Source organism: Schistocerca gregaria, chromosome 1, assembly GCF_023897955.1.
Source record: "Schistocerca gregaria isolate iqSchGreg1 chromosome 1, iqSchGreg1.2, whole genome shotgun sequence".
NCBI lineage: Eukaryota > Metazoa > Arthropoda > Insecta > Orthoptera > Acrididae > Schistocerca > Schistocerca gregaria.
Window position 1 is genome coordinate 498,670,469 of NC_064920.1, and position 25,972 is coordinate 498,696,440.

At 40.8% G+C, this 25,972-nt stretch overlaps 1 protein-coding gene across 3 annotated transcripts in view; it reads right to left on the reverse strand.

Annotated features, from left to right (window-relative positions):
• Nucleotides 1-25,972, reverse strand: part of LOC126353957 (uncharacterized) — a 306,332-nt gene that overhangs the window by 258,581 nt on the left and 21,779 nt on the right. For all 3 annotated transcript variants that reach the window (XM_050003278.1, XM_050003265.1, XM_050003273.1), the window contains exon 2: nt 21,533-21,679. In XM_050003278.1, the coding sequence (XP_049859235.1) occupies nt 21,533-21,679 (147 nt within the window). The remainder of the gene's footprint in view (nt 1-21,532; nt 21,680-25,972) is intronic.

Below are 25,972 nucleotides of genomic sequence, written 5' to 3' on the forward strand. Positions count from 1 at the left end.
GTCAAACTGACCAGCTGGGAATTCACGATGTTGGCTAATAAGTTGTAGTTACTGAAAAAATCTGCACCAAAATTGGGCTCATTGATGTGCAATGAAGTCGACGGTTTAAATTTCAGTGATAAGTGCCGTACACTTTTAATGTTGAATTGTTTGCCACCACAGGAGACAACATCTCAGCCTTCCAGCAGTCTTTTAGTACAGATCAAGGGAGAATAAGGCAGACTGGAACCTGTATCAACAAGGCAATTAACACTGCCAGCCCATCCCGTAATGATGAGATGCTTGAATATTGCACTGCAGTTGGGTGTGCACAGGCTAGCTTGCAGCTGGCATTTGGGTGTCAGCAGGGAGGCAGATAACTTTGCTACTTCATTGCCTTAGCGGGCATAATATCAGCAAAAGCCACTCATCTCCTGCTCTCATGTTGGCTGGATGACACTCAGACAGCTGGTACTGCATTGTCAGTTGTGCGAGCCAGATTGGTGGCAGCTGGTTCTACTGCTGCTATTGCGCCCGCTGTCCTGTGTCCACAAGTGAACCAACCAGTCAACCTGCGTACTGACTCCTGCCACCTGAGTGGCCAAGTTCTGAACTAGATGGTGCATGTCAATGTTCATGCTGGTGGCTGTAGGAGATGTGTCGCCACAGAGACAAACTTGCTGGGGGATCTTGGCATTGTAGGCTGCTGTGGCAGCAGTATTGGGCACCACTGCCGGTGCGCTATGCGCACAATCAGCCATGTCCGCAATGGCATACATTTGCATTTATATTTTCATGGCAATTACCGCCTGCACTTGTGCTGGGAGACTGCCCATCCAAATAGCATGTAACAACAAGTCCAGGACCACGTGGGATGGTGTGAGGCTCCATAGAGGGCACAGGAACTGAAATGGCCTCCTGTCGCCGCTTTCCTCTTGGTGCAGCAGCTGATGCACCCACTGTTCCTGTGACAATGAAATTCACCATTTTAACACCTCTTTTAGTAATTTATGTGAAAGACTATGTCAGCAATGTGGTGATTGTTACCCACACTTCAGCTGCTTAGTGTTGATCTAGCTGGCTCATGATGTGTTCGAAATTGGCAAGTCTGCAGATGATGATGCTGCTCAGGACAACTGTATCCAGTCAGCTGAACCACATAATTGGCTCGCTGGGCCAAAAGAGCAGCAGTCTAGCTGACACCCATACTCTGGTACTTGCCAGTACTCCCGTAATGACAGAAGGTGTTGGTATGGCCATGTTTTGCACATGGGAGATTTCCTCAGCTGGTTCTGGGTGGGGAGAGTCAGTGTATGCAAAGAGTGCCAGTGGCTCGCTCTCAAACCTCTAGGTTGCACACTAGCAGCTCATCTACTGTCTTTTGCCATTCCTCCTAAGTTGTCATCTTACTTTATCTAGTTCTCAATGGTTTACCCACACACAAATCGTTGTTTGTACGCAAAGATGCAGGAGTTAGATCACTCGTAGTTCCACATCACTCACATTGATGAAAGTTTGTCACCACATATTTATCCTAGTGATCATGTTGGGATCAACAGTGAAGTGGGAACATGTGGATATCAATCGTTAACATGTAAATCGTGCAGTGAGCTGACTATACTGCAGCACCCATGTATGTTGTTCAGGATGATGGCTATGGTGGTGGTGTGGTGACTGGAACTGAGGAGTACATGTTTGCCAAAACTGTATTTATTCTGCTCAAATGCGTAACTGAACAAGTGACAAAAACGAAATCAGATGGCAATGGCTTTCAGCTGGCAGTCACAGTAATGGTATTGCATTGCATTTCCACTCGAACACCGATCCTAAAGGGTGTACTCTCCTCAATGACGAGCAGATTGTCTGATCACATGAGCACAGGAGAACAACAGACATGTCCGGAATGAAACAAATTTTCCTTGCGATAGCAGGGTCCCATGTATTTCGCAGACATGACAAAATGAAAGCAAAAATGAATGAGGAGTGCAAAACAGTTCCGTGTGCATCTGTTGGGGAGCTCTGCATGAAGCTTTAGCCATGTGGCCATGGTCTGCAGTTCTAGACTCTTGAAAAATGCATCTGTCCTGTACAGCAGCTCAGTTTGCACTGCTGTGGCTTTTTACTGATACACACTCTTGTGCATCACATGCTGCCAGAATTTTGCCTATCAGTAAGTAGGCATGCCAATGGATACCTGATGCACCTAACTTGTGGCGGCCATTAGTGGCTCTGGTTCCTTCACGCATTTCTGCAACACAGCTGCCACAACCACGTCACTTTCGAAGAACTAGTTGGTATGGTCCCAATTACCTGCTACATTGTAAAACAGACAACATGCACATCCCAGAGTGCACTACAAAATTTTATGCATCATCGGCAGATGGCCAAGGATTAATGACAAGTTAGGTATTTACTTATTTCTCCAAGTGCCATTTTATACCTTTACAATAGCCAAAAATTGGCTCTCCATTGTGACCTTTAGTGAACTGATTTCACTAGACAGAATAGCCAATGTCTTTTACCCAAGTACTGATTTTTTAAATAGGATCTAACAATTTTATTGTTTTTTTTTAACAACTTGAATAGTAAGATTTTGCTTTCTAATTTAATGAATGCTTCCCGTACTTGCCCTGCACCCCAGAGAGGAACAATTAAACCTTGTCCTTCACCAGGGTTATAACCATCATGGCTAGAAATGAGGGAATCCTGTCCATGATCCTTCCCACCTCTCCTCCTAAAGTGATATTTTTCAAGACCTGCCTAATTCACCCAACCAGCACATTCTACTCTAGTCCTGTTGCTGACTGGTCCTACCCCATCAGAGGCAGGGTCATCTGTGAAAGCAGCCATGCCATATATCAGCTCTGATGCAATTTCCGCATAGTATTTTGTGACCACTAACCAGATGTCTACCAGGATGTATGGCCACTGCCAAACTGTGGCCAAGAACAGAGCTGACCATCGAGTGGCAGAACACACTGCTGAACACAACAAGCTCAAGTTCAGTACCTGCCTCACAACCTGTGCCTTCTGGATCTTTCCATTCAGTACCATTTCTTCTGAACTATACAAATTGACATTATCCTTTCAACCCATCCTTCACTCCCATAACCATCCTAGCCTCAAAATCCACATATCCACTAACTCCCTACTCCAACGCCCAATACCAAACAGTCACCCTTTGCTCCTTCCTGTCACCACCTCCCAATCCAAGCCCACATGTCGATGTCACTCATTGGCTCCAGTGCCCATGTGTCACATTCCTAGGCAGTGCACTTGCTACCTCTCCCTCCTGCATTCCTACATCTCACACTCATGTTGCTCCTCCCCCCCCCCCCCCTCTCCCTCCGAGCTGCCAGCTACGTCTTCCCAACCTTTCAATCTACTTCCTGCCTTTGTCTCCCTCTACCCACAACATCCTACCCAACCCCTCACCTCAATCCACCTACCAACTGCAGTCCTGGCATTGTGTGCTCATCTGGCACAATATAGCTGCACGTGTGTGTGTGTGTGTGTGTGTGTGTGTGTGTGTGTGTGTGTGTGTGTGTGTGTGTGTACATTGCCACTAGCTCATTAAAGGATTGATTCAGAAGCTAGGAAAGTTTACTGAAAATTTCTCAGGTATTCAACCAAGTGGCATCATCCAACAGGTGTGATATTTCAGCAAGCCGACTTCTTGCCATCTTCAGGTGTTCCTAATGGATTCCAACTTTATATAACACAGCTCTATAATTATTTTTTCTTGTTGCCAGGGATATTTAAATGTATACTGGGTATATTTGATATGCTGAATCTGAAAACGGATTTCCCTTGTTGGCTCTAGTTTCTTAGTCACAGGCTCTCTCTGACATGTAGCATTTAATTGTTAAATTGTAAGTAAATCGATTGTGAATTCCACAATTCTGTATGTCTATTCATTTTATATTTTGTGATTGCATACTTACAAAAGTAATATCTTATATGTTACATGTTTTAGAGGAGAAGGTGAGATTATGGGACATGGTAGTAATTTGTGACACCCTCTTGTGTTTCACAATGTCAAAGGGTGTCAGTTGGTCACACTGCAGCATTGAATGTCACGATCCCCCACCCCCTTGTTTGTGCTCAGAGTGGCAGTCTAGTGAGGAAATGAGCATGTGAGAGGACGTGATTTGTGTAATAGCTGTTAAAAGTTTTTGTTAGTGAAGAATTTCTCGTTCATCGAATCAAGAAAAAGGTATGTCATTGATAGTTGTTAGATTATAATTAGTTAAATGTAAGTTATAGATCATATTGTAATACGTATTATTGTCTTATTAGTGCCCCCTTTTCACATTTATAATAATACATTTTTCCAAATATAATTTTTATTTTGTATTATTCTTTTCATAGACAAACATGAGTTCTTTACAAAGAGGTTGTTTCAACTCTCCTGATATGTTCTGCTATGTCTGTATATACTCTGCAAGACCAACAGAAGAACATCACTGACTTGTGAAACAGGCCGATCTTGCCTATTTTGAGATTAAACTTGGAGACCAAGACAAACACTGGGATCCTCATAAACTTTGCAAAAGCTGTGCAGAGTCTTTACAACTGTGGACTAAACATAAACGAAGGGTTTAAACCTTGGAGTGTCAATGGTGTGTCGAGAGCCAAAAACCACCATAATGATTGTTATTTTTGCATTGTCAATGTAGAAGATTTCAATTGCTACAAGAAGCATAAGCACGAATATCCCCATTTAGAATAACCAAGGCAACCTGTGCCACTTACCAATGACATTCCTGTACCAGTGTTCATCACTCTGCCAAAACTAATTCCTTCAGATGATGGTTTGCAGGACTTGAACACTAGTAGTAGTGAATCTGAATACAAAGAAAGTTCCAGAAGAAATTAGCTCTTCAGTCAGGAAGAGCTTAACAATTTGATAAGAGACCTCAGTCTTACTAAACAGTCTTCTGAACTCTTGGCATCTAGACTAAATGAGAATGTCTACAACCAGCAACTAAAATCACATGTTACAGGACAAGAGAAGAAGATCTAGTTCCATACTTCAGTCAAGATGATGCACTAATTTGAAAGCAGTGACATCTGTTGTTTACTAATAAAAGTGGGACTACCAAAATATCAACCTCAAGACTGAAGGCTTCTTATCGATTCTTCAACCAGAAGTCTAAAATGCATGCTGCTGCATATTGGTAAATGCTATGCATCCAATTGGCCACTCAATGAAATTTCATGAGGAATACGAAATTATCCAGATGGTTCTCCAGAAACATCGTTATAGTCAACACTAATGGCCTATCTGTGTTGATTTAAAAATGGTTGACTTTTTGCTTGGACAGCAAAGAGGATAAACAAAATTACATTGCTTTATTTGCATGTGGGATAGCAGAGCAAAGCATGATCACTGGGAAAAAGTTTCATGGTCACCAAGATATAGCTTTACTGTAGGAGCAGCTAGTATCCTAAAAGAACCATTAGTTGACAAGGACAAAATCATTCTTCCACCACTTCATATCATATCAAACTTGGTTTAATAAAGCAATTTGTGAAGCATTGAACAAAAATTGTGACTGTTTCAAATATATATGCAAATCATTCCCTGATCTCAGTAATAAAAATTAAAAGCTGGTATATTTGATGGTCCCCAAATTCAGAAGCTTATACATGATTTGGAATTCATTAAAGATTTGAATTGCATTGAGCATCTACCTGGAGCAGTTTTGTCTCTCTTGTCAAGAATTTCTTGTAAAGCCACAAAGCACATAAATATGAGGAACTGGTGCAAGACGTTCTCAGAAACTTCAAAAGCTTGGGGGCTAATATGAGCATTAAGATTCACTACCTCCACTGCCATCTTCATAGATTTCTGTACAATCCTGATGACTACAACAAGGAACAAGGTGAAAGATTCAATTACTATTTTCAGGTGATGGAAGCATGGTATCAAGGTAGATGGGACAAGCACATTATGGCATACTGCTAGAATCTTCAGCGTGACTGTCCTGATGATCAACATAAGAGAAAATCATACGGGTGGAGTTTTTCCGTATGCTAATTGTAATGTTTTTAAAGGACTGTCTACTTTCTTCTTTCTTCTTCTATTACAGTCTGAATCAACAATAAAACTGCATTTTTGTGATCCTTTTCAAATTTTTTTTCTCATTTTCATTTGACTGTGTACACAATGTATCTCAATTAATATTTTGAATTTTTGTTTATCTACATATTGTACATTACCACAATAAATTGAGATAATCTAGCAAAATGACTGACATAAGCATGAAATCGAAAACTTTCATTACTGTTGGTCTTAAGTTTTCTCCTATGAGTCTTAGGGAGTCTCTTAGAGGTACCATAGTAAAGAGGGATACCACCTCAACACTCACCATGAGGTATTATTGGCCCAGTCGGAAGTTCTGGGGCTGCTGGACGAAATGCGCCTGGTTTCTAATGTGATGCTGACATATGCCGACAAAGGGGCTGAGCATTGACATCAGGTGCTTTGTTAATTCATATGTCGGTGCTCTAATGTTGCTTACACTCAGGCGGAGAGGCATTCCTTCCTTATGAGCTTTAGGTAGTCCATAAAGTCTAGGAGGCACAGCTGCTTGTGGAGCAAGTTTCTTCACCGTCTTCTTATCTGTGAAGGTGAGTTGGAGAAGCTCAATAGCCTTCCTCCACACCCTGTTGGTAGGCTCGTCTTTGATTCTCCTGCAGGTGTCATCTTCTAATAAATCATACACTTTTTTGCCTCTATACATTACATGGTAGTAGGACCACGCAGTTCCCTTTATCTGCTGGAAGGACAACAGTCTCGTCATCTTCTCGGAGCCATTTCAGTACTTTCCTCCCTTCCTTAGAGATTTTTGTCTTTAGGGGAGTCATCCTAGTGAGTACACAGCATGTTTCCTGTCGTATTTCCTCTACAGTGTCACATGGAAGTGCAAGAGTGGCCTGTTCCTGCACGTTGATGAATCGTGCTGTGTTGCTAATGTTGTTGGTATTGGAGAAAAATTCAGCCCCTTTTCCAAGTATGGATAAGATAGAATTGTCAATTATTTTCCCTGTACAGTTGATGACAGTTCTCTGTGGTTCTTCTTGCAGTGGTTTGGCTGCAAGGTGTTCATATTTTGCTGTTTGTTTGCAGATGGCCGATTGCCACACCCTGTTGGCTTGAGACCAGCTAATTGCATCTACCCCCTCCCATGAGTCATGGGAGAGTATCAAGGCACGCTGCAGGCAGAGTGAGAAGAATTCTCTAGACATAGTGTCCAGTCTGCGTTTTGTGTACATGATGTTTTCCCTGACCAGGGCCAGGCTAGGCTAGCTCTTCTGGTGATCCAGTTGGTGGTCTCGGTTCTGATCTAAGGAGTGACTTTCACTACTGAAAAACTGGAAAAGTGCCATTTCTTAGTGGTTTTTTTCTGGGTGACAGATAACACACAAGGGGAAGAAGGTATAAACTTTGATTTTTTATGAGAGCAGTAATATGTACAACATACCTGAAAGTCAATTCTGGTCCAAACTGCCGGACATGGTCGACATGTGTGCATGAGATGTACTTGCTTGTATGAGTGAATGGATGTGTGTTTCTTTTTCCATTTAAGGCTGTTGCTGAAAGCTAATGTCTCAGCATCTTTTAGTTGTGCCATCTGTAACTTGGCGTGTCATCTTTACAATAAGTAGCAATCTGTCTTACCCTTACACTGCTGATAGTTGGATGCCAATTTTTTTGATAAAGGGAGGAATGGCACTTGTAGTGACATCAGTATACTACATTGAAATGTTGAACCACTTTCTTCATCCACAACTTGAAAGGTGTCTTATGAATATGAGAGAAATGCGGTTCCAACAGATGCTGCCACAGTTTACATGGTGAGAGCATCTTTGGAATTGGTTCAAGAAACTTCAACACAACATACCATTTCACAATATGGTAACGTTCCTTAGCCCCCCCGCTCACCCATTCCCTCTATCTGCAACTTTTTCTTTGTGGGGCTACTTGAAGTCAAGAGTGTATATGAACAAGCCCCACACAGTGGATAACCTCAAAATTTCCAAATGTCAGGAAACTGAAGCTGTGCCAAAAAACATAGAAAGAGCCATTCCTAACTTTCAGGAGAGGATCCAAATTTGTATCTGGTAAGAAGGATGTCATCTCATTGGCATTGTTTTCCAAACCTAATTAAGATACACAGGTTTAAAAATGCAATAAAAGTTCTATTACTGAAGGGAAAACTTATTTTAAAAATAAAACCAGGTTTCAGCAATTCAATAGCGAAAAGCGTGCTTCCTTTGCTCAACCCTGCACTGTTGTTTGCAAACTGTTTGTATTCCTCACACACCACAGCTCCTTGTTCATATTCTTTATGGCAGGAAGCCAGAAAGCAGCAAATGTAAAGCCATCTTCTCAATTGAAGTTATGTTCATTCTAGGAAATCTCAGTTTCTTTGCACTTTTCTTCCATAATTTTCTATATTCATTCTTGTAATGGATGGTTACAAGGACTTTGGCTTGAAAATTACAACATATGCAGCAGTCACTTTTGCATTTAATTTATTTATGCAATCAGCTTCGGTGTTCTGTTACACCAGTGTAATGTCTCGTCACAGTTCTCCTGATGTTCCACTTACCAAAGAGTTCAGATTTTGTTTTAACCACATGTGGTATTCATGTTCTTTAATATGTTCTTTTACAGTCCTTTCCATTTCACCTATATACACTGTCCCAGCCACAAGTCTTTTCATAGACCCCTTGCAGTGTGGAAGTAATCAGGTGTATCTGTTCTGCACCAAAAAAAAACTTATATTCTGGTTGAAAAATGTAGTCTGTATAGTATTTTTCCACAGAATTCTGCTGATAATGTCAGAACCGAATTGTAACCTAACAGAGTGAGAAAGCAATTTATCATCCTTCCTATTAGCATAATTTTTTCTTTGAAAGCCCTGTCTCTGGACAAAACATTACCGTGCTCTTTAAGAAATCCATCTCCAGATCGTCAGTGATGGAGAAGGTACGTGAAGGCAGAGTGTTGAGCACTGCTTGCTTCTGGGGTGGGTGATGGCGTGAAATGATGTCTAAATACCTATTAATGTTTGTAGGCTTCCTGTACCCCTCTGTGTCCTAGAGTGTTGTCAGATGTTCTATATACAACACATCTAGGAGGGTGATGATTCTCATTTGAGAAGTTATGGAACCTGTGAAGCTTTTCTTTGCTGTGTGGCCATATAACAAATGTGTCATCCACATAGTGGAGCCAAAGACAGGAACACTACAAGATCCTGAAGAAAATCCCAGCAGAGAGGTTAAAATGTTGATCATGTAGAAGAAACATGCCATGGCCTAACAACATGGAAGATTTTACCTTCACTGACAATGGCCACAAAAACCTGCAGGCTTACATAAAATGCTTGTATGGACAAGATATTTACGACATCATTCGAGGATCGGAGAACATGTGCAGAGGAAGAGGTACATTATTTAGTGACATGGCTTTTCTCTCCCGTGGTTGCAATAATAACCTCACTCCCAATTTCATCAGAATTAATCAGCAAGTGTAAACAATGAAAGCCATGAGGAAAAGGGTGAGCCATGCAGTTCTTCAGGAAAGAATCAAGAAAATGCAAGGGCAATTTAATTATGTTAGCAACATTTTAATTGTTTTGCATTTTTCACAGGTGACAATTCTCTCACCTCAGTACTGGGATAAAATGGACAGAATAACAATCAATCATTCAGAAATGTTATCTGATTTCAATGCAATGAAACAAAGTTTGAGAAACCGGCAGGTGAAGTACACAAAAAAAGACACCATTCTGGACCTAAAATGAGTAGTGGTAGACCTTTCATCACAGGAACTCGTCGAAACAGCCATTTCAGTACCAAGCAAAGGTTTTAATTTCACAACTACACCCAAGAGAAGAAACTGTCAGCGCTGTCAAAGCAACCTCATTTTGTCTTCCGAAGGTTCAGAAAAAGAAACCTGTGGAAAATGAAACATATTGGCATGGGAGAGGAAAGCCCTTAATGACCTCAAAAAATACAAAAGTATCATGGTGACCAAAGCAGATAAGAGAAATGCTACAGTTGTTATGGATGCTATAGAACATCAAAAGAACATGGAGCAATTATTGGATGATCCTGTGTACAAAGTAAAAAGTGATCTGACAAACAGAATCACTTGTAATGAGAAAAATCTCATATCAGACTCCAGAATGGATAGCTCTATTGACAAGAGTCTTACATCCTGAACAGCTTTCTCACACAGAACGTATGGTCTACCGAAGATATACAAAGAAGAGTGTTCACAGAGACCTGTAATTTATTAAATTAACTCTGCAGCTTGCTTTTTAGCAGCCAACAGCCTTGTCACAGTAGTAATGCCAATTCTCATCAAATCACAAAAGTTAAGTAGTTTAGGGTTTGTCTAGTACTTGGATGGGTGACCATCCAGGTCTGCGAAGCGTTGCTGGCTATCGCGGTGCATTCAGCCCTTGTGAGGCCAACCGAGGAGCTACTTGATTGAGTAGTAGCAGCTTTGGTCACAAAAACTGACAATGGTTGGGAGAGCAGTGCTTTGACCACATCCCGCTCCATATCCACATCTACTGATGCCTATTGGCTGAGGACGACACAGTAGTTGGTCAGTACCATTGGGACTTTTGAAGCATATTTGGATGGAGGAGTTACATTTTAGAAACTCATTTCGCTGAGAAACTGAGACATCAAGCTGGAAAAACCAATATATTTTGTCAAAGATTCAAAACATTTGTAGTAATTTTATACACAGGATGAAGACATCCATGAGTGATATTCTTGACAGCTTCGATGTGAATCTTTGTTTACTAAAAACCTCGATACTATGAAGATAATAAGAGAGAACATTGCTCCACATGTATCTGACCTGATTGAGATATCTCAATGATCAAGCTAGTTTAAACATAAGCGAGAATTTTATGAATAATCTGACAGGGTTGCTAAGGGTTCACCCTAATCTCCAATAGCAGCTGAGATGTTTGTGGAACATTTTGAACAACTGGTGTCACTAAACCCTTCTTGTTGGCTTAGCCATGTGGATGGCATTTGTTATATGATTGTACAGCAAAGAGGAACTTCACAAATTCCACAATCTTTTACATGAGATTCATCCAAAAATTAACTTCACCTTGGAGCTAGAGAATGACGACTGGCTCCTGTTCTTAAATGTGTTGTTATATAGAAGATATGACAGTGCTTTAGGGCACAGTGTGTATAGAAAGCCTACTAACACAAATAGGTATTTAGATACCACTTGGCACCACCACCCCACTCAGAAGCAAGCAGTCTTTCCATGCCTACTGTATCACTAACATTAACAACTTGGAAATGGAGTCAGATTTCTTAAAGACGACAATCAAAGACTGTTCAAGATGGCGTCTGGTGAAGTTGTTTATAGTGAGAAAGAGAACAAAGTTATAGTTGTGAGGTGAAAAACGGAACATACGTAAATTATAATAGTGAAATAGTGCAGCTAAATGAATGTGTATGAAGTCAGCGATTAATTGTAGATGTACTAAGGTGGGACATCGTGCATGTAGAAAAGGAAAATGCCGAACTGAAAAGGGCATGTAATATCCTGATCGCCACAGCAAGTAAAATACAGAACTGGGAGCACAAGAATAGCAGGATCATGGAAGAAAGTAGAGAAAAGGTGATAAATACAACGAATGGAATGAACCATGGCAATAAAAGCAGTTTCAGTGTCCTACCTACAATAAATGAATGCTCTGAAATGGATATAAAGACAGAAACAACAAGGCAATAAATGTTTACTAGACCAAAAAGGCTTGGTTAAGTGAAACCTAGTGACTGTAGAAATCCTGTGGTAACAAATAACCGTTTTCTTGCACTAGATTCAGATATAAATGTGGAATCCATGGAAAACTGTGACAACAACAAAACACTGAATCTATATAGTGACAAGTACTTGAGCACAAACTTCCACAATAAACGTGAAGACAAACTCAAAGTGAAAATATTCTCTATGAGAGAAGGAAAGTTGCTACTCACCATATAGCGGAGATGCTGAGTCGCTACAGGCACAATAAAAAGATTTACACAATCATAGCTTTTGGCCATTAAGGCCTCTGTTAGCAGTAGGCACACACACACACACACACACACACACACACACACACACACACACACACTCATGCAATCGCAACTTGCACATACGTCTGCAGTCTCAGAGAGCTGAAACTAAACTGAGAGCAGCAGCACAAGTGCATGATGGGAGTGGCGACAGGGTGGGGGTAAGGAGGAGACTGGGGGTGGGGGGGGGGGGTGGGAGGGGGGAGCAATAGTATGGTGGGAGTGGTGAACAGTGAAGTGTTGCAGTTTAGAAGTAGGGCAGGAGAGAAGGTGCAGAGGGGAGGGGAGGGGAGGGGAGGGGGGGGGTAAGTAGCGGAAAGGAGAGAAATAAAAATAAATTAAAAGACTGGGTGTGGTGGTGAAATGACGGCTGTGTAGTGCTGGAATGGGGACAGGGAGGGGGCTGGATGGGTGAGGACATTGACTCACAAAGGTTGAGGCCAGGAAGGTTACGGGAACGTAGGACGTATTGCAGGGAAAGTTCCCACTTGTGCAGTTCAGAAAAGCTGGTGTTGGTGGGAAGGATCCATATGGCACAGACTGTGAAGCAGTCATTAGGATGAGGGGTATCATGTCTGGCAGTGTGTTCAGCTACAGGGTGGTCCACTTGTTTTTTGGCCACAGTTTGTCGGTGGTCGTTCATGGAGACAGACAGCTTGTTGGTTATCATGCCTACATAGAATACAGCACATTGGTTGCAGCTTAGCTTGTAAATCACATGACTGGTTTCACAGGTAGCCCTGACTTTATGGGATAGGTGATGTTAGTGACTGGACTGGAGTAGGTGGTGGTAGGAGGATGTATGGGACAGGTCTTGCAACTAGGTCTATTTCAGGGGTATGAGCCATGAGGTAATGGATTGGGAGCAGGGGCTGTGTAAGGATGGATGAGTATATTGTGTAGGTTCGGTGGACGGCGGAATACTACGGTAGAAGGGGTGGGAAGGATAGTGGGTAGTTGCTCCAGTCCCGAATGATACTGAGTTATGACGGGGATTCTCCTCTGTGGCCACACTGTGGGACTTTGGGAGGTGGTGAGAGACTGGAAAGATAAGGCACGGGAGATTTGTTTTTGTACAATGATTGGAGGATAATTATGGTCAGTGTAGGCTTCAGTGAGACCCTCGGTATATTTAGAGAAGGACTGCCCATCACCGCAGATGCGACGAGCATGGTGGCTAGGCTGTACAGAATGGACTTCTTGGTATGAAACAAGTGGACTACCTGGTAGCTGAACACGCTGCCAAACAAGATACCCCTCATCTCAATGACTACTTCACAGCCTGTGCCATATGGATCCTTCCCACCAACACCAGCTTTTCTGAACTGCGCAGGTGGGAACTTTCCCTGCAATACATCCTACGTTCCCGTAACCCTCCTGGCCTCAACCTTTGTTAGTAACTGTCCACACCCATCCGGCCCCCTCCCTGTTCCTATTCCAGCACTACAAAGCCATCATTTAAACGCCACACCCAGTCTTTTAATTTCTGTTTATTTTTATTTCTCTTCTTTCTACTACTTACCCCCTCCCCCCTCCACACCTTCTCTCCTGCCCTCCGTCTAAACTGCAACACTTCACTGCCCGCTACTCCCACTGTACTATCCTCCCCCCCCCCCCCCCCAGCCGCCTCCTTACTCCCACCCTGTCGCAACTCCCATCATGCACTGGTGCTGCTGCTCGCAGTGTAGTTTCAGCTCGCTAAGACTGCAGACGTGTGCTCAAGTTGCGACTGCGCGCGTGTGTGTGTGTGTGTGTGTGTGTGTGTGTGTGTGTGTGTGTGTGTGTGTACTGCTGACAAATTGTGTGAATCTTTTTATTGTGCCTATAGCGACTCAGCATCTCCGCTACATGGTGAGTAGCAACTGTCCTTCTCTTGTATTGTTACATTCCATCCTGGATTTTCCATTGTTTGAAAGTATTCTCTGATAGCCATGGATGTGAAATTGCAAAAATACTATGTTACAGTCATTGTATACAAGCAACTAGTATTGTCAAACCAGGTGCACCCACTCAAGAACTCATTAGAAACATAGAAACTGAAAATGATCATCATATTGTCGTCATAGCTGCAGCCAATAATGTCAATAAAAACGACCTCCACAGTTTAACATGAAACCTTAAGGCTGTACTAAATTAAACATAAAATAAATCAGTTTTTGTAGTTGGAATTCCACTTAGGCATGACCTTTTGGAATGGTCATCTGTGAATGTGGAAATCCTAAAAGCGACCAGGAAATACTCAAAGACTTGCAGGGCCTGCCAAAATGCATATTTTATAAGTCTGGACTCCTCGCAAAGAGACTGTTACACAAGACATGGCATGTACCTTAATAACAGAGGCAAGAAGATTATTTGCCAAAACATCAATATGATATGAAAGCATCTGACAACCAAGAAGTTATTGCTGCTCTTCCAGTTCCTTCCTTGACACAAGCAGAGCCTGAAGAAACAGTTACCTCTAAAGCGGCAGTAATGGTGGAAGCAGCAATTGTACCTACACACAACAAATGCTGCAGCAGCAGTACCTACCACACTCCACCTACAGGATTCAACAGCAGCAGCAGAAGAAGAAGCAACAACGACATCTCCACAGTCAGCAGATGCCACAACAGTGCCGCAACACACCTTAACAGCAGTTACATCAATTCCTGTAATAGCAGCCTCACCTACAATATCATCACAAGAAGGGAAGAGTAGGCATACAACAGTAAATGTGCTACCATTCCAAGTGAACAATTTTTTAGTAAAATGCAACAAGAGGCATAAATCGGAAAGATAAGCCTTGTAAAAGGTTTGAAAACCGACCACCATAGCACTCAGTGCGTAAGCAATAAGAGTACAGATCTTAAATATGTTACCTTAAAGTTCAAGGACTGAAAGATAAAGAACTTATCATAAATATGGACAACCAGTTACATATTTTTTGTCTGAGTGAACACTGGGCTAATGAGAATGAACTTGCAGTTACCAAATTTGACAACTTTAGTATAGTAAATAGCTACTGTAGGAAAGAGCACATTAGAGGTGGTGTGGCAATTTATACCAACCAGTCACTCAATTGCACAACAACCAAACTTGACCTAAATTCCTTGTGTGATAAACAGCAATTTGAAGTTACAGGCATAATCATTAATAGTCATAAGCTAATAGTAGTATCCATGTACAGATCACCAAAGAGAAGCACTAACATATTTTTACAAAAAATGGACGTATGCTACTGAGTAAATTAAGTAATATTAAACAGCATCACTATGATATTGCAACAGGAGGTGATTTGAATGCTGAGTTTGGTGTCACTAAATGTAAGGGTAGTGTTGCAGAACTGGAAAACTTACTAAGACAATACAATTTACATCATGTAAATAACAGGCCCACAAGAAAGAAAGCATGTTTAGATAACATCTTTCTAAACTTCAAGACCACTTAAAACACATGCAAAGTTGTAGTGTTCCCATTCTCAAGCCATGACTCTGTATCTCTAAATTATGCAAGTAAAATTGACTTCAATAGGAGAAATACAAACAGTTGTGATTACCAGGCCTGTAACTGAGGATAAAATTAACACATTTCATAATTCCCTTGCTGACAGAGACTGGTTTGGCCATTGTAGTGTCAATGGACATTACACATCAAGTAATGACATGCCAGCCAAAACAATATTTGATAGATTTTTTAACACATTCTTGACCCTATTTAACCACAGTATTCCCATAAAGAAAATCAAAATAACGGACAGCAGCCACAAATCCAGATGTCAAAACAGACTAAATATATGGTACACCAAACAGCTGACAGATCTAAAAAAACAAGTTTTGTTACTGTACAACATATACAATAGTATGACGTTGGACTATTCCAAATCAGCCTATGTGGAATGCAGGAATGAATAAAAAAAACCATCCTGCAATCCAAAAATACCTACAATGCCAACAGCAAACGTAATTCCACCAATAAATGCAAAAATGCTTGGAAAATAATTAACAATGCAGCCACGGATACTAAAAAAGACAAAATTAACATTCCACCTCAAACACTCAATGAGTTTTTTATTAATTCAGTGAAAGAAAGAGGAAATACAATTATCAAACCAGACATTAGTCCACCAGAGTTACTCTCTCAAAATTGGGGTAGACAGTCACTAAACACAAGCATGCTAAACTTCTCTGAAGTATCACATAGATTTGTACAAGGGGTCTTAAAACAACTGAAATCATCTGATAGCTTAGATATATATGACATATCATGCAACCTGCTAAAAAAAGTGTGTGATTGCATTCTGTACCCTTTAACCCATTGCATAAACAAGTACTTACTTGAGGGACATTTTCCTGATGAATTAAAATTTTCTAGGATCATCCCAGTATACAAAAAGGGAGATAAAAACTGTCAATTTAGTTACAGGCCTATTTCAATAGTACCCGCATTATCCAAGGTAATAGAATGCATCACGTACCAACAATTATCATCTCACTTTGCGAACCTAGGAATAATTAATACTACACAATATGGGTTTAAGAAGAATCTGTGAACCATTGACGCAGTTGACACGGTGGTCAGTTGCATCCAGTTTTTGAGCATAAGGGCTTTGCTCAGGTCCATTCTGTGACCTAAGCAAGGCTTTCGACTGTGTTGAGCACACACCGCTACTAGAGAAACTAGAATTCTATGGCATCAAAGGATACAGTCTCAACACTATTAAATAACCATAAAATGGTAGTTTGTGTTGGTAAGGAAGTATCAAACATAGAAAATGTTAAAGTAGGTGTGCCTCAGGGATCTGTACTGGGCCCCTCCCTGTTTCTAATAATGATCAATGACCTCCCCTTGTTTATTAGATCGACCACTGTATTGTATGCAGATGATACGACTTTTCCACATATCAGTAACAATCTTAAAGATCTTAAAACCTGTGATGAAAATACACTCACTCACACAGCATATTGTTTCTTGCTAAATGAAAATAAAACTCAGCAGATAATCTTCACTCTAAGAGACAAGCCACTATCTGATGGCCCCAGTTTTTTTAAATTCCTGGGAGTTTATTTAGACAAAAAGTCATCCTGGGGCCAACATGTAAACTATATTAGCAGTAAGCTATTTAGAGTAATTTATTTATTAAGACAACTCAAAACTGTGTGCCTGAAACATACGTCAGATCATCTTATTTTGCATTTTTCCAAAGTATAATATCCTATGGCATTATGGGATAATTGTAGTCATATACATAACATACTATTATTGCAGAAGAAAGCCATTCGGATAATTACAAACTCTTCCCATAAGGCTCACTGCAAATGCTTATTTACTGAACAAAAAATTATGACAGTAATAAACCTCTATATATACAATGTCTTAATCTATATGGAGAAAACCAATAAGATGTGAAACATAGAGAAAATGTACACTGTTACAATACAAAAAGCATCAAACACATATACACGCCTTACCACAAATTATCAAAATCAATAAATAGCTAAGAAGTCACTGGGAAAAAAACTATTTAATAAGCTGCCACATGTTGTACCGGATCTTCCTGAACAACCATTCAAAGAAAGACTGCATGAATGGTTAATTGCCCAGCTGCTCTACACCACTGGCCATTAAAATTGCTACACCAAAAAGAAATGCAGATGATAAAGGGGGAATTCATTGGACAAATATATTATACTAGAACTGACATGTGATTACATTTTCACGCAATTGGGTGCATAGATCCTGAGAAATCAGTACCCAGAACAACCACTTCTGGCCGTAATAAAGACCTTTATACACCTGGGCATTGAGTCAAATAGAGCTTGGGTGGTGTGTACAGGTACAGCTGCCCATGCAGCTTCAACATGATACCACAGTTCATCAAGAGTAGTGACTGACGTATTGTGACGAGCCAGTTGATCGGCCACCATTGACCAGACATTTTCAATTGGTGAGAGATATGGAGAATGTGCTGGCCAGAGCTGCAGTCGAACATTTTCTGTACCCAGAAAGGCCCGTACAGGACCTGCAACATGTGGTCATGCATTATCCTGCTGAAATGTAGGGTTTCACAGGGATCGAATGAAGGGTAGAGCCATGGGCCGTAACACATCTGAAATATAACGTCCACTGTTCAAAGTGCCGTCAATGTGAACAAGAGATGACAGACGTGTAACCAATGGCACCCCATACCATCACGCCGGGTGATACGCCAGTATGGCGATGACAAATACACACTTCCGATGTGCGTTCACTGCAATGTTGCCAAACATGGGTGAAACCATTATGATGCTGTAAACAGAACCTGGATTCATCTGAAAAAATGACTTGTCATTCGTGCACCCAGGTTCGTTATTGAGTACACCATCGCAGGCGCTCCTGTCCGAGATGCAGCGTCAAGGGTAACCGCAGCCATGGTCTCCGAACTGATAGTCCACGCTGCTGCAAATGTCGTCGAACTGTTCTTGCAGATGGTTGTTGTCTTGCAAACGTCCCCATCTGTTGACTCAGGGATTGAGACGTGGCTGCACCATCCGTTACAGCTATGCGGATAAAATGACTATCATCGCGACTGTTAGTGATACGAGGCGGTTGGGATCCAGCACGGCATTCCGTATTACCCTCCTGAACCCACCGATTCCGTATTCTGCTAACAGTCATTGGATCTTGACCAACGCGAGCAGCAATATCATGATACAATAAACCGCAATCGCAATAGGCTACAATCCAACCTCTATCAAAGTTGGAAACGTGATGGTTCGCATTTCTCCTCCTTACACGAGGCATCACAATAATGTTTCACCAGGCAATGCCGGTCAACTGCTGTTTGTGTATGAGAAATCGGCTGGAAACTTTCCTCATGTCAGCACATTGTAGGTGTTTCCACCAGTGCCAACCTTGTGTGAATGCTCTGAAAAGCTAATAATTTGCATCTCATAGCCTCTTCCTCCTGTCGGTTAAATTTCGCATCTGTAGCACACCATCTTCGTGGTGTAGCAATTTTAATGGTCTGTAGTGTACGACATCAATGAATTCTTCAACTGTAAAATGCAGAAATCCAGCAGATGACCCACTGTACATTTATTGTAATATAAGCTAAAATATTTCAGTAGTCAGTACTTTATCACACTGTATTGTAAATTGCATCTTCATTTGACATTGTCAATTGCTGTAATGGCCTAAAGACAATTAAATCTATATTATTATTATTACTATTATTATACATGGCTTTCAAATGAAATATCAATTGTGCTAATAGGAACTGTGTTTTCAATGTTAGATTATGATTTGTTTCTGCAGTTACTGATTGCATCAGCAGAATTCTACAGAAAAATGGTACTCGGACCATATTTTTCACTCAGAAGAAAATACAAGTTAAATGGATGTGTTTTATTACCTCCACAAAGTGGGAGTCTGAGGAAAGATGTGTGGTTGTGGCACAGTGTATATACACCAAATGGCAAGAACTATAAAGAAATGTGTTGAACCCATGCCACATGTGGTTAAAACAAAGTGTGAAATTTGTGGTAGCAGAAAATCAGGTGAATTACAGTCAAGGTACTGATTTTGATAACGTAAGCCAAGGAAACCAACATTTATAGAAGAACAATTCCAAAAGGGATTGAGGTTTCCAACAAAGAATGTAATGTCAATTAAGAAAATAGCTATACATTTCCAGCTTCATGGCTTACCTTCCACTAAGGAAGTGAACCAACAAGCCTTTTTCAGCTTAAGCGTACGAAAACTCCCTTTCTCTCCAACAGAGATAGCCCAACAATGGTAGCCACAAGATTTTACCCAACAACCCCACTTCTTCAATATATGTGTGAGAATCTCCCTTTTACAACAGAATGTGAGACTGGTCTTAGACAGTGCTCGGCAAATTATGAACACTACAGAATCCCACCAAAGGTGATTAAATGTTGTTCTTGCAGAAGTAACTTGACATGGTCTAACAGTCTAGGTATTTTACCTTCAAGCTCAGACTTGTTGGAAGTGTCACAGCAGAAAAATAAATTCAAGGTAGCTGATAATAATTTTAGACTTCTATGGTTGCTATCTATGAATGACAAAAAGTTATAAGTTTCTAAATACTGTCTCTAAGTGTCCAGCACCTGTGTTGTGTTGTATAAATGATTATGATCTTGTTTACTTTCTTTTGTTTCTAGTTCTAATTTGATTGTACAGAATCCAGAAATCCATAAATGTAATATGTATTACTAATGGCTAACATGGTTCACGGTGCGCAATCCTAGTTGGAGGTTGCCAATTTAACAGTTTCCAGGTGCAACAAAAATTTTGTTTTTAATATTTTATATAGTTACTGGTGGAATTTAAAAATTTAAAATACAGTCATAATCTACTCAGTAAATTCTAGAATATCATGTTATGACATGTGTTACAGTTGCGAACTGGGTATAGGTCTTGACACAGCATAATTCATAGCATGCAAATTACCCAAAACTGTATTCATCCAGTATTTGATTGTGAGAGCACTTAGTGACTTCCAACAATCATCATGCATAATTTCAAACCTACATGAAATTTTTCCTCACTGAAGACACCCACTAAATGGTGCAAGGAAAAAAGTTTGTCATTTACTATATCTTGGCTGTTCATGCGGTAAAACTTCAGCATCAGGCATGGTGTTTTCCATAGTCCTTCTTTACTACTAAGTTTATTTGAAATACATTTGGCATACAGTAAAACAGTATCCACATATACCACTGAATGTATCTGTAAAATTATATAACTGTACAGCTCATAGCCGAGAAATATTATCGTCATGAACTTTGAGATGCATAAAAAACTAGCTTTTGCTTAAAACAGATAACTAGTTACCCAGACTATATTCATTCAGTGTTCCATAATAGGCATTTAGCAAATTTCAACAAATGTTAATAAACATAATTTCTAAAAATATTCTTGCTTATTTGCTTAATGTCAAATATTTAACACATTAACTCATTTATGAAGTAATCAGAAGTTTGATCTGTTTTATGCATCGAATTTTGATTCTCCAAAGAAATGGGGTGAGTGGTGGTTTACTGGTACCCTGCTAAACTCAGGGTATGTAACAACGAGTGATGCACATGTTGTTATTGTTTTACATCCCTTGGTTTAAGTTTGCATCATGTAATAAAAGATGTGCTTCTAAAATTACAGGCACAGCAATATTTTGATACAAAGGGAAGGCATGTTACTTAATGACACTGTTCTAAAACAGAAGTGACTGCCTGTTTTATTTGGTTGGCAAATATATTTATTATGCCAGGAAACACACACACACACACACACACACACACACACACACACACACACACACAGACAAAGCACAATTGATAAAAGGATTTTATTTCTCAATACACTCAGTAAATTAATGCTTTAATTTTAAATTGAAGTTGATAGGAATAACAAAGAAAAGTTTGTTATCTCACAAATCTGTGTCAGTTTATTCACTTACTAATAAATATATGAGAATTTCATTTCTCTCCAAATTTCTGTAAATTTCTTATATGTGCAGCATCCAGATGCCTGGAACACACTTAAAAGCTTGAAACAATCTGTTCGAAACCCAAGAGCTATGTACCTCCAGGCCATTGTTTTGCATCTAAAACGACAAAAAAACATTACTACATTCACATTAGGTAAGACAAGTAATTTTACGGTTACACATAAGAGAATACTCATGGTTCACAGTACAGCACAAGAAAGAGAGAGAGAGAAGGATGGGGGTGGAGGGGGAGGGGGGAGAGAGGGTGGGTATGCAGACAGTATAATAAATTAAATTTCCTGGCAGATTAAAACTGTGTGCTGGATCAAGACTCAAACTCGGAACCTTTGCCGTTTGTGGGCAACTGCTCTACTTGCCTGTGAAAGGCAAACGTCCCACGTTCAAGTCTTGGTCTCGCACACATTTTTGATGTGCCAGGAAGTTTCATATTAGCACACACTCTGCTGCAGAGTGAAAATTTCATTCTGGAGTACAATCAATGATACCAAGAGAACTCTAACAATGAACGATTTAATAAAACAGCTAAATGTTGTGGAATTATCAGTATCAAGGTCATAATCCGTTTGACAGGTACTATAAAATACAGAACAGCTATTTTCTTCTGTTTGCAGAAATGAAATGGAATGAAAGGGGTATGACTCTTGACTTTCCAGCAGCTGTTCTTCCTTTTCTTTTACTCTTTTATGTCCACAAAAGTAGAATTTCTTCATTCTGTAAGCTGCTAATTATCTCATTATGTCTGTGAAAAATTTAAAGGTAGTGAGAACTATGTTCCTTGTTGGTCATGTGAATATATTTGTTTTGTCCATGTACTTTTCACTGCAAACATCAAAAACTTGATGCAAGATCTGGTATGGTGCAGAACTATGAAATATAAAGTATTAAGTGTTCAAGTGGTTTCTGGATGGGCATATTGTGTATGTATAGGGCTGTTTTAGATTTTGCTTGTCTGTTCTGGATGTATTCAGATAACAATCAAATGTGAGTAGACTCCGAAGTAATCAATTTTGACGTAGCAGAGAATACAACCTCTCCCATAACTTCAATTAATTAGTGTTCAAGAACAGTGTATACAACCATACTTATTTAATTTAAAAAGGTAAGAAATCTGCCAAATTACTGGAAGATATCAAATCTGCTCAGTTTATACATTCAACATAACGAGCTTATTCTCCAGTTTCCTTGTAATACATGCAAATGTCATTCAAAATAAATTATTGACAGATGTGATGATTCCTACTGTGATTTACATACAAAATGATGGAAGGACAATGAGTAATAAGTAAAACTGGAAAATATTGTAAAAGTAGAAATTACAGGGTAGAAACAGTAAGAGACAAACAAAAATTCAGCAAAGGTACCACTCACATGCAGCTGAGTAATGGGCGACATCGTTACATGCATGGCACGTGTGTGTGCCACCCATCATACATAGCTCAGGTCAGTGGTTGCTTTTCCTAATTTATGCTCACAATGCAAAATATTATTCCCCAAGGTGAAGGAAAATATGTATTTCTTTCATCTGCATACATAGAATCACAACAATGAGGTCTGCACAACTGTTATAGAGACAGACAAAGTTGACACTCGGTACGGTGGCTGATGGGAGCGACCATAAAGGCATTTTCCATTTACAATCACTCCCAGCAGCCACCACGCTGAGTATCAACTTTCTCTGCAGGTGCAAGACGTAGTTCACAGTATGAAAACAATAATCAACTACGATAAACACATAATGCACAGCAGTGCAAATGAATTGCCATTAAATGAAGACAGTCTCTAGCAGATGTAATAATACAAATGGCATATGGTGTAACAGTTTTCAGAGGGGTAGGACAGGAGTAGCACACAGATTACAACGGCGAATAACTTTTTTATTTATTCTTTTCTTCTGTCTTTTGTTTCAGGAATATGACCATGCGGTCTTTAAGTCTGTGAAATACCAATGGGAACTAATGATAAATAAAAACACTATTCACAGTTTTAACCCCTTTATGAATTTTGGCCCACCCTGTATTACTGATAACATTTTTAAATGAATCTGGAGACACCTGCACTTCTTCAAAAAAGAAAGGAAATTCACTGGGTGATTTGAAGAGCCTATCTTTAATCAGCCATAAGTCTTAATTTTTTGGACAGATTAAGGGAAGAATTGTAATATGACAGTTCATCATGCTGTCTTCTTCTACTTTTGTACAACAGCCTCTGTCCACTATCAAAATATTTTCACTTGAGAAATTGATGAAACTTTTTTGGACGGCAAATTTTGGGGCTTTTGGGGGATTGTATCTCACTGTATATTCTTTACTCTTTTTTTATTTTATCCTGCTGCAGTTATAGAAAGAATCACTCCCAATTTACATCCATTAATCTACATACACACACTGCAAACCCTCTGTGAATGGCATGGCAGAGGGTACATCCCACTCCAACAGTTGTTAGGGCTTTTTTGAGTTTCATTCCCATATGGAATAGAGTAAGAATGATTGCTTCAATCTTTGTGTGTGTCCTGTAATTAGTTTAATTGTGTCTTCACAATCTCTATGTAGACAGTTCCAAAAAATTGTCTAAATAGATGCTCACAGTATACTTTGCATCGACCTTCAAGTGTCTGCCACCTAAATTCTTTCAGCATAGTCATGACACACTCCCACAGGCCAAACCAACCCTGTCCTCCTCTTTATCTGGCCAAAATTACATGTTAGTCCTATTTGGTCACACAAGTGAAAGATATTCTAGGATGGGTCACATTAATGTTTTGTATGCTGTCTCCTTTGTAGACTGATGGCATTTCCTTAGTATTGTACCAACAAACCAGTCTGCCACTTGCTTTACCTATGACTGAGTGTATGTGATCTTTCCATTTCAAATCCTTACTAATTGTTACACAGTTATTTGTGTGAATTGGCAGATTCAAAATATGAATCGTTGATATTACAATCATAGGATATGTCTCTTTTTGTTTTCTGAAGTGCATAATTTTATATTTCTGAACATTTAAAACTACTTTTAAATCTGATCAAGATTCTGTGCAGCTTCCTTCAGACAGTACATTGTCTGTGAAGAGTTACTACACTCCAGGAAATTGAAATAAGAACACCGTGATTTCATTGTCCCAGGAAGGGGAAACTTTATTGACACATTCCTGGGGTCAGATACATCACATGATCACACTGACAGAACCACAGTCACATAGACACAGGCAACAGAGCATGCACAATGTCGGCACTAGTACAGTGTATATCCACCTTTCGCAGCAATGCAGGCTGCTATTCTCCCATGGAGACGATCGTAGAGATGCTGGATGTAGTCCTGTGGAACGACTTGCCATGCCATTTCCACCTGGCGCCTCAGTTGGACCAGCGTTCGTGCTGGACGTGCAGACCGCGTGAGACGACGCTTCATCCAGTCCCAAACATGCTCAATGGGGGACAGATCCGGAGATCTTGCTGGCCACGGTAGTTGACTTACACCTTCTAGAGCACGTTGGGTGGCACGGGATACATGCGGATGTGCATTGTCCTGTTGGAACAGCAAGTTCCCTTGCCGGTCTAGGAATGGTAGAACGATGGGTTCGATGACGGTTTGGATGTACCGTGCACTATTCAGTGTCCCTCGACGATCACCAGAGGTGTACGGTCAGTGTAGGAGATCGTTCCCCACACCATGATGCCGTGTGTTGGCCCTGTGTGCCTCGGTCGTATGCAGTCCTGATTGTGGCGCTCACCTGCACGGCGCCAAACACGCATACGACCATCATTGGCACCAAGGCAGAAGCGACTCTCATCGCTGAAGACGACACGTCTCCATTCGTCCCTCCATTCACGCCTGTCACGACACCACTGGAGGCGGGCTGCACGATGTTGGGGCGTGACCGGAAGACGGCCTAACGGTGTGCGGGACCGTAGCCCAGCTTCATGGAGACGGTTGCGAATGGTCCTCGCCGATACCCCAGGAGCAACAGTGTCCCTAATTTGCTGGGAAGTGGCGGTGCGGTCCCCTAGGGCACTGCGTAGGATCCTATGGTCTTGGCGTGCATCCGTGCGTCGCTGCGGTCCGGTCCCAGGTCGACAGGCACATGCACCTTCCGCCGACCACTGGCGACAACATCGATGTACTGTGGAGACCTCACGCCCCACCTGTTGAGCAATTCGGCGGTACGTCCACCCGGCCTCCCGCATGCCCACTATACGCCCTCGCTCAAAGTCCGTCAACTGCACATATGGTTCACGTCCACGCTGTCGCGGCATGCTACCAGTGTTAAAGACTGCGATGGAGCTCCGTATGCCACGGCAAACTGGCTGACACTGACGGCAGCGGTGCACAAATGCTGCGCAGCTAGCGCCATTCGACGGCCAACACCGCGGTTCCTGGTGTGTCCGCTGTGCC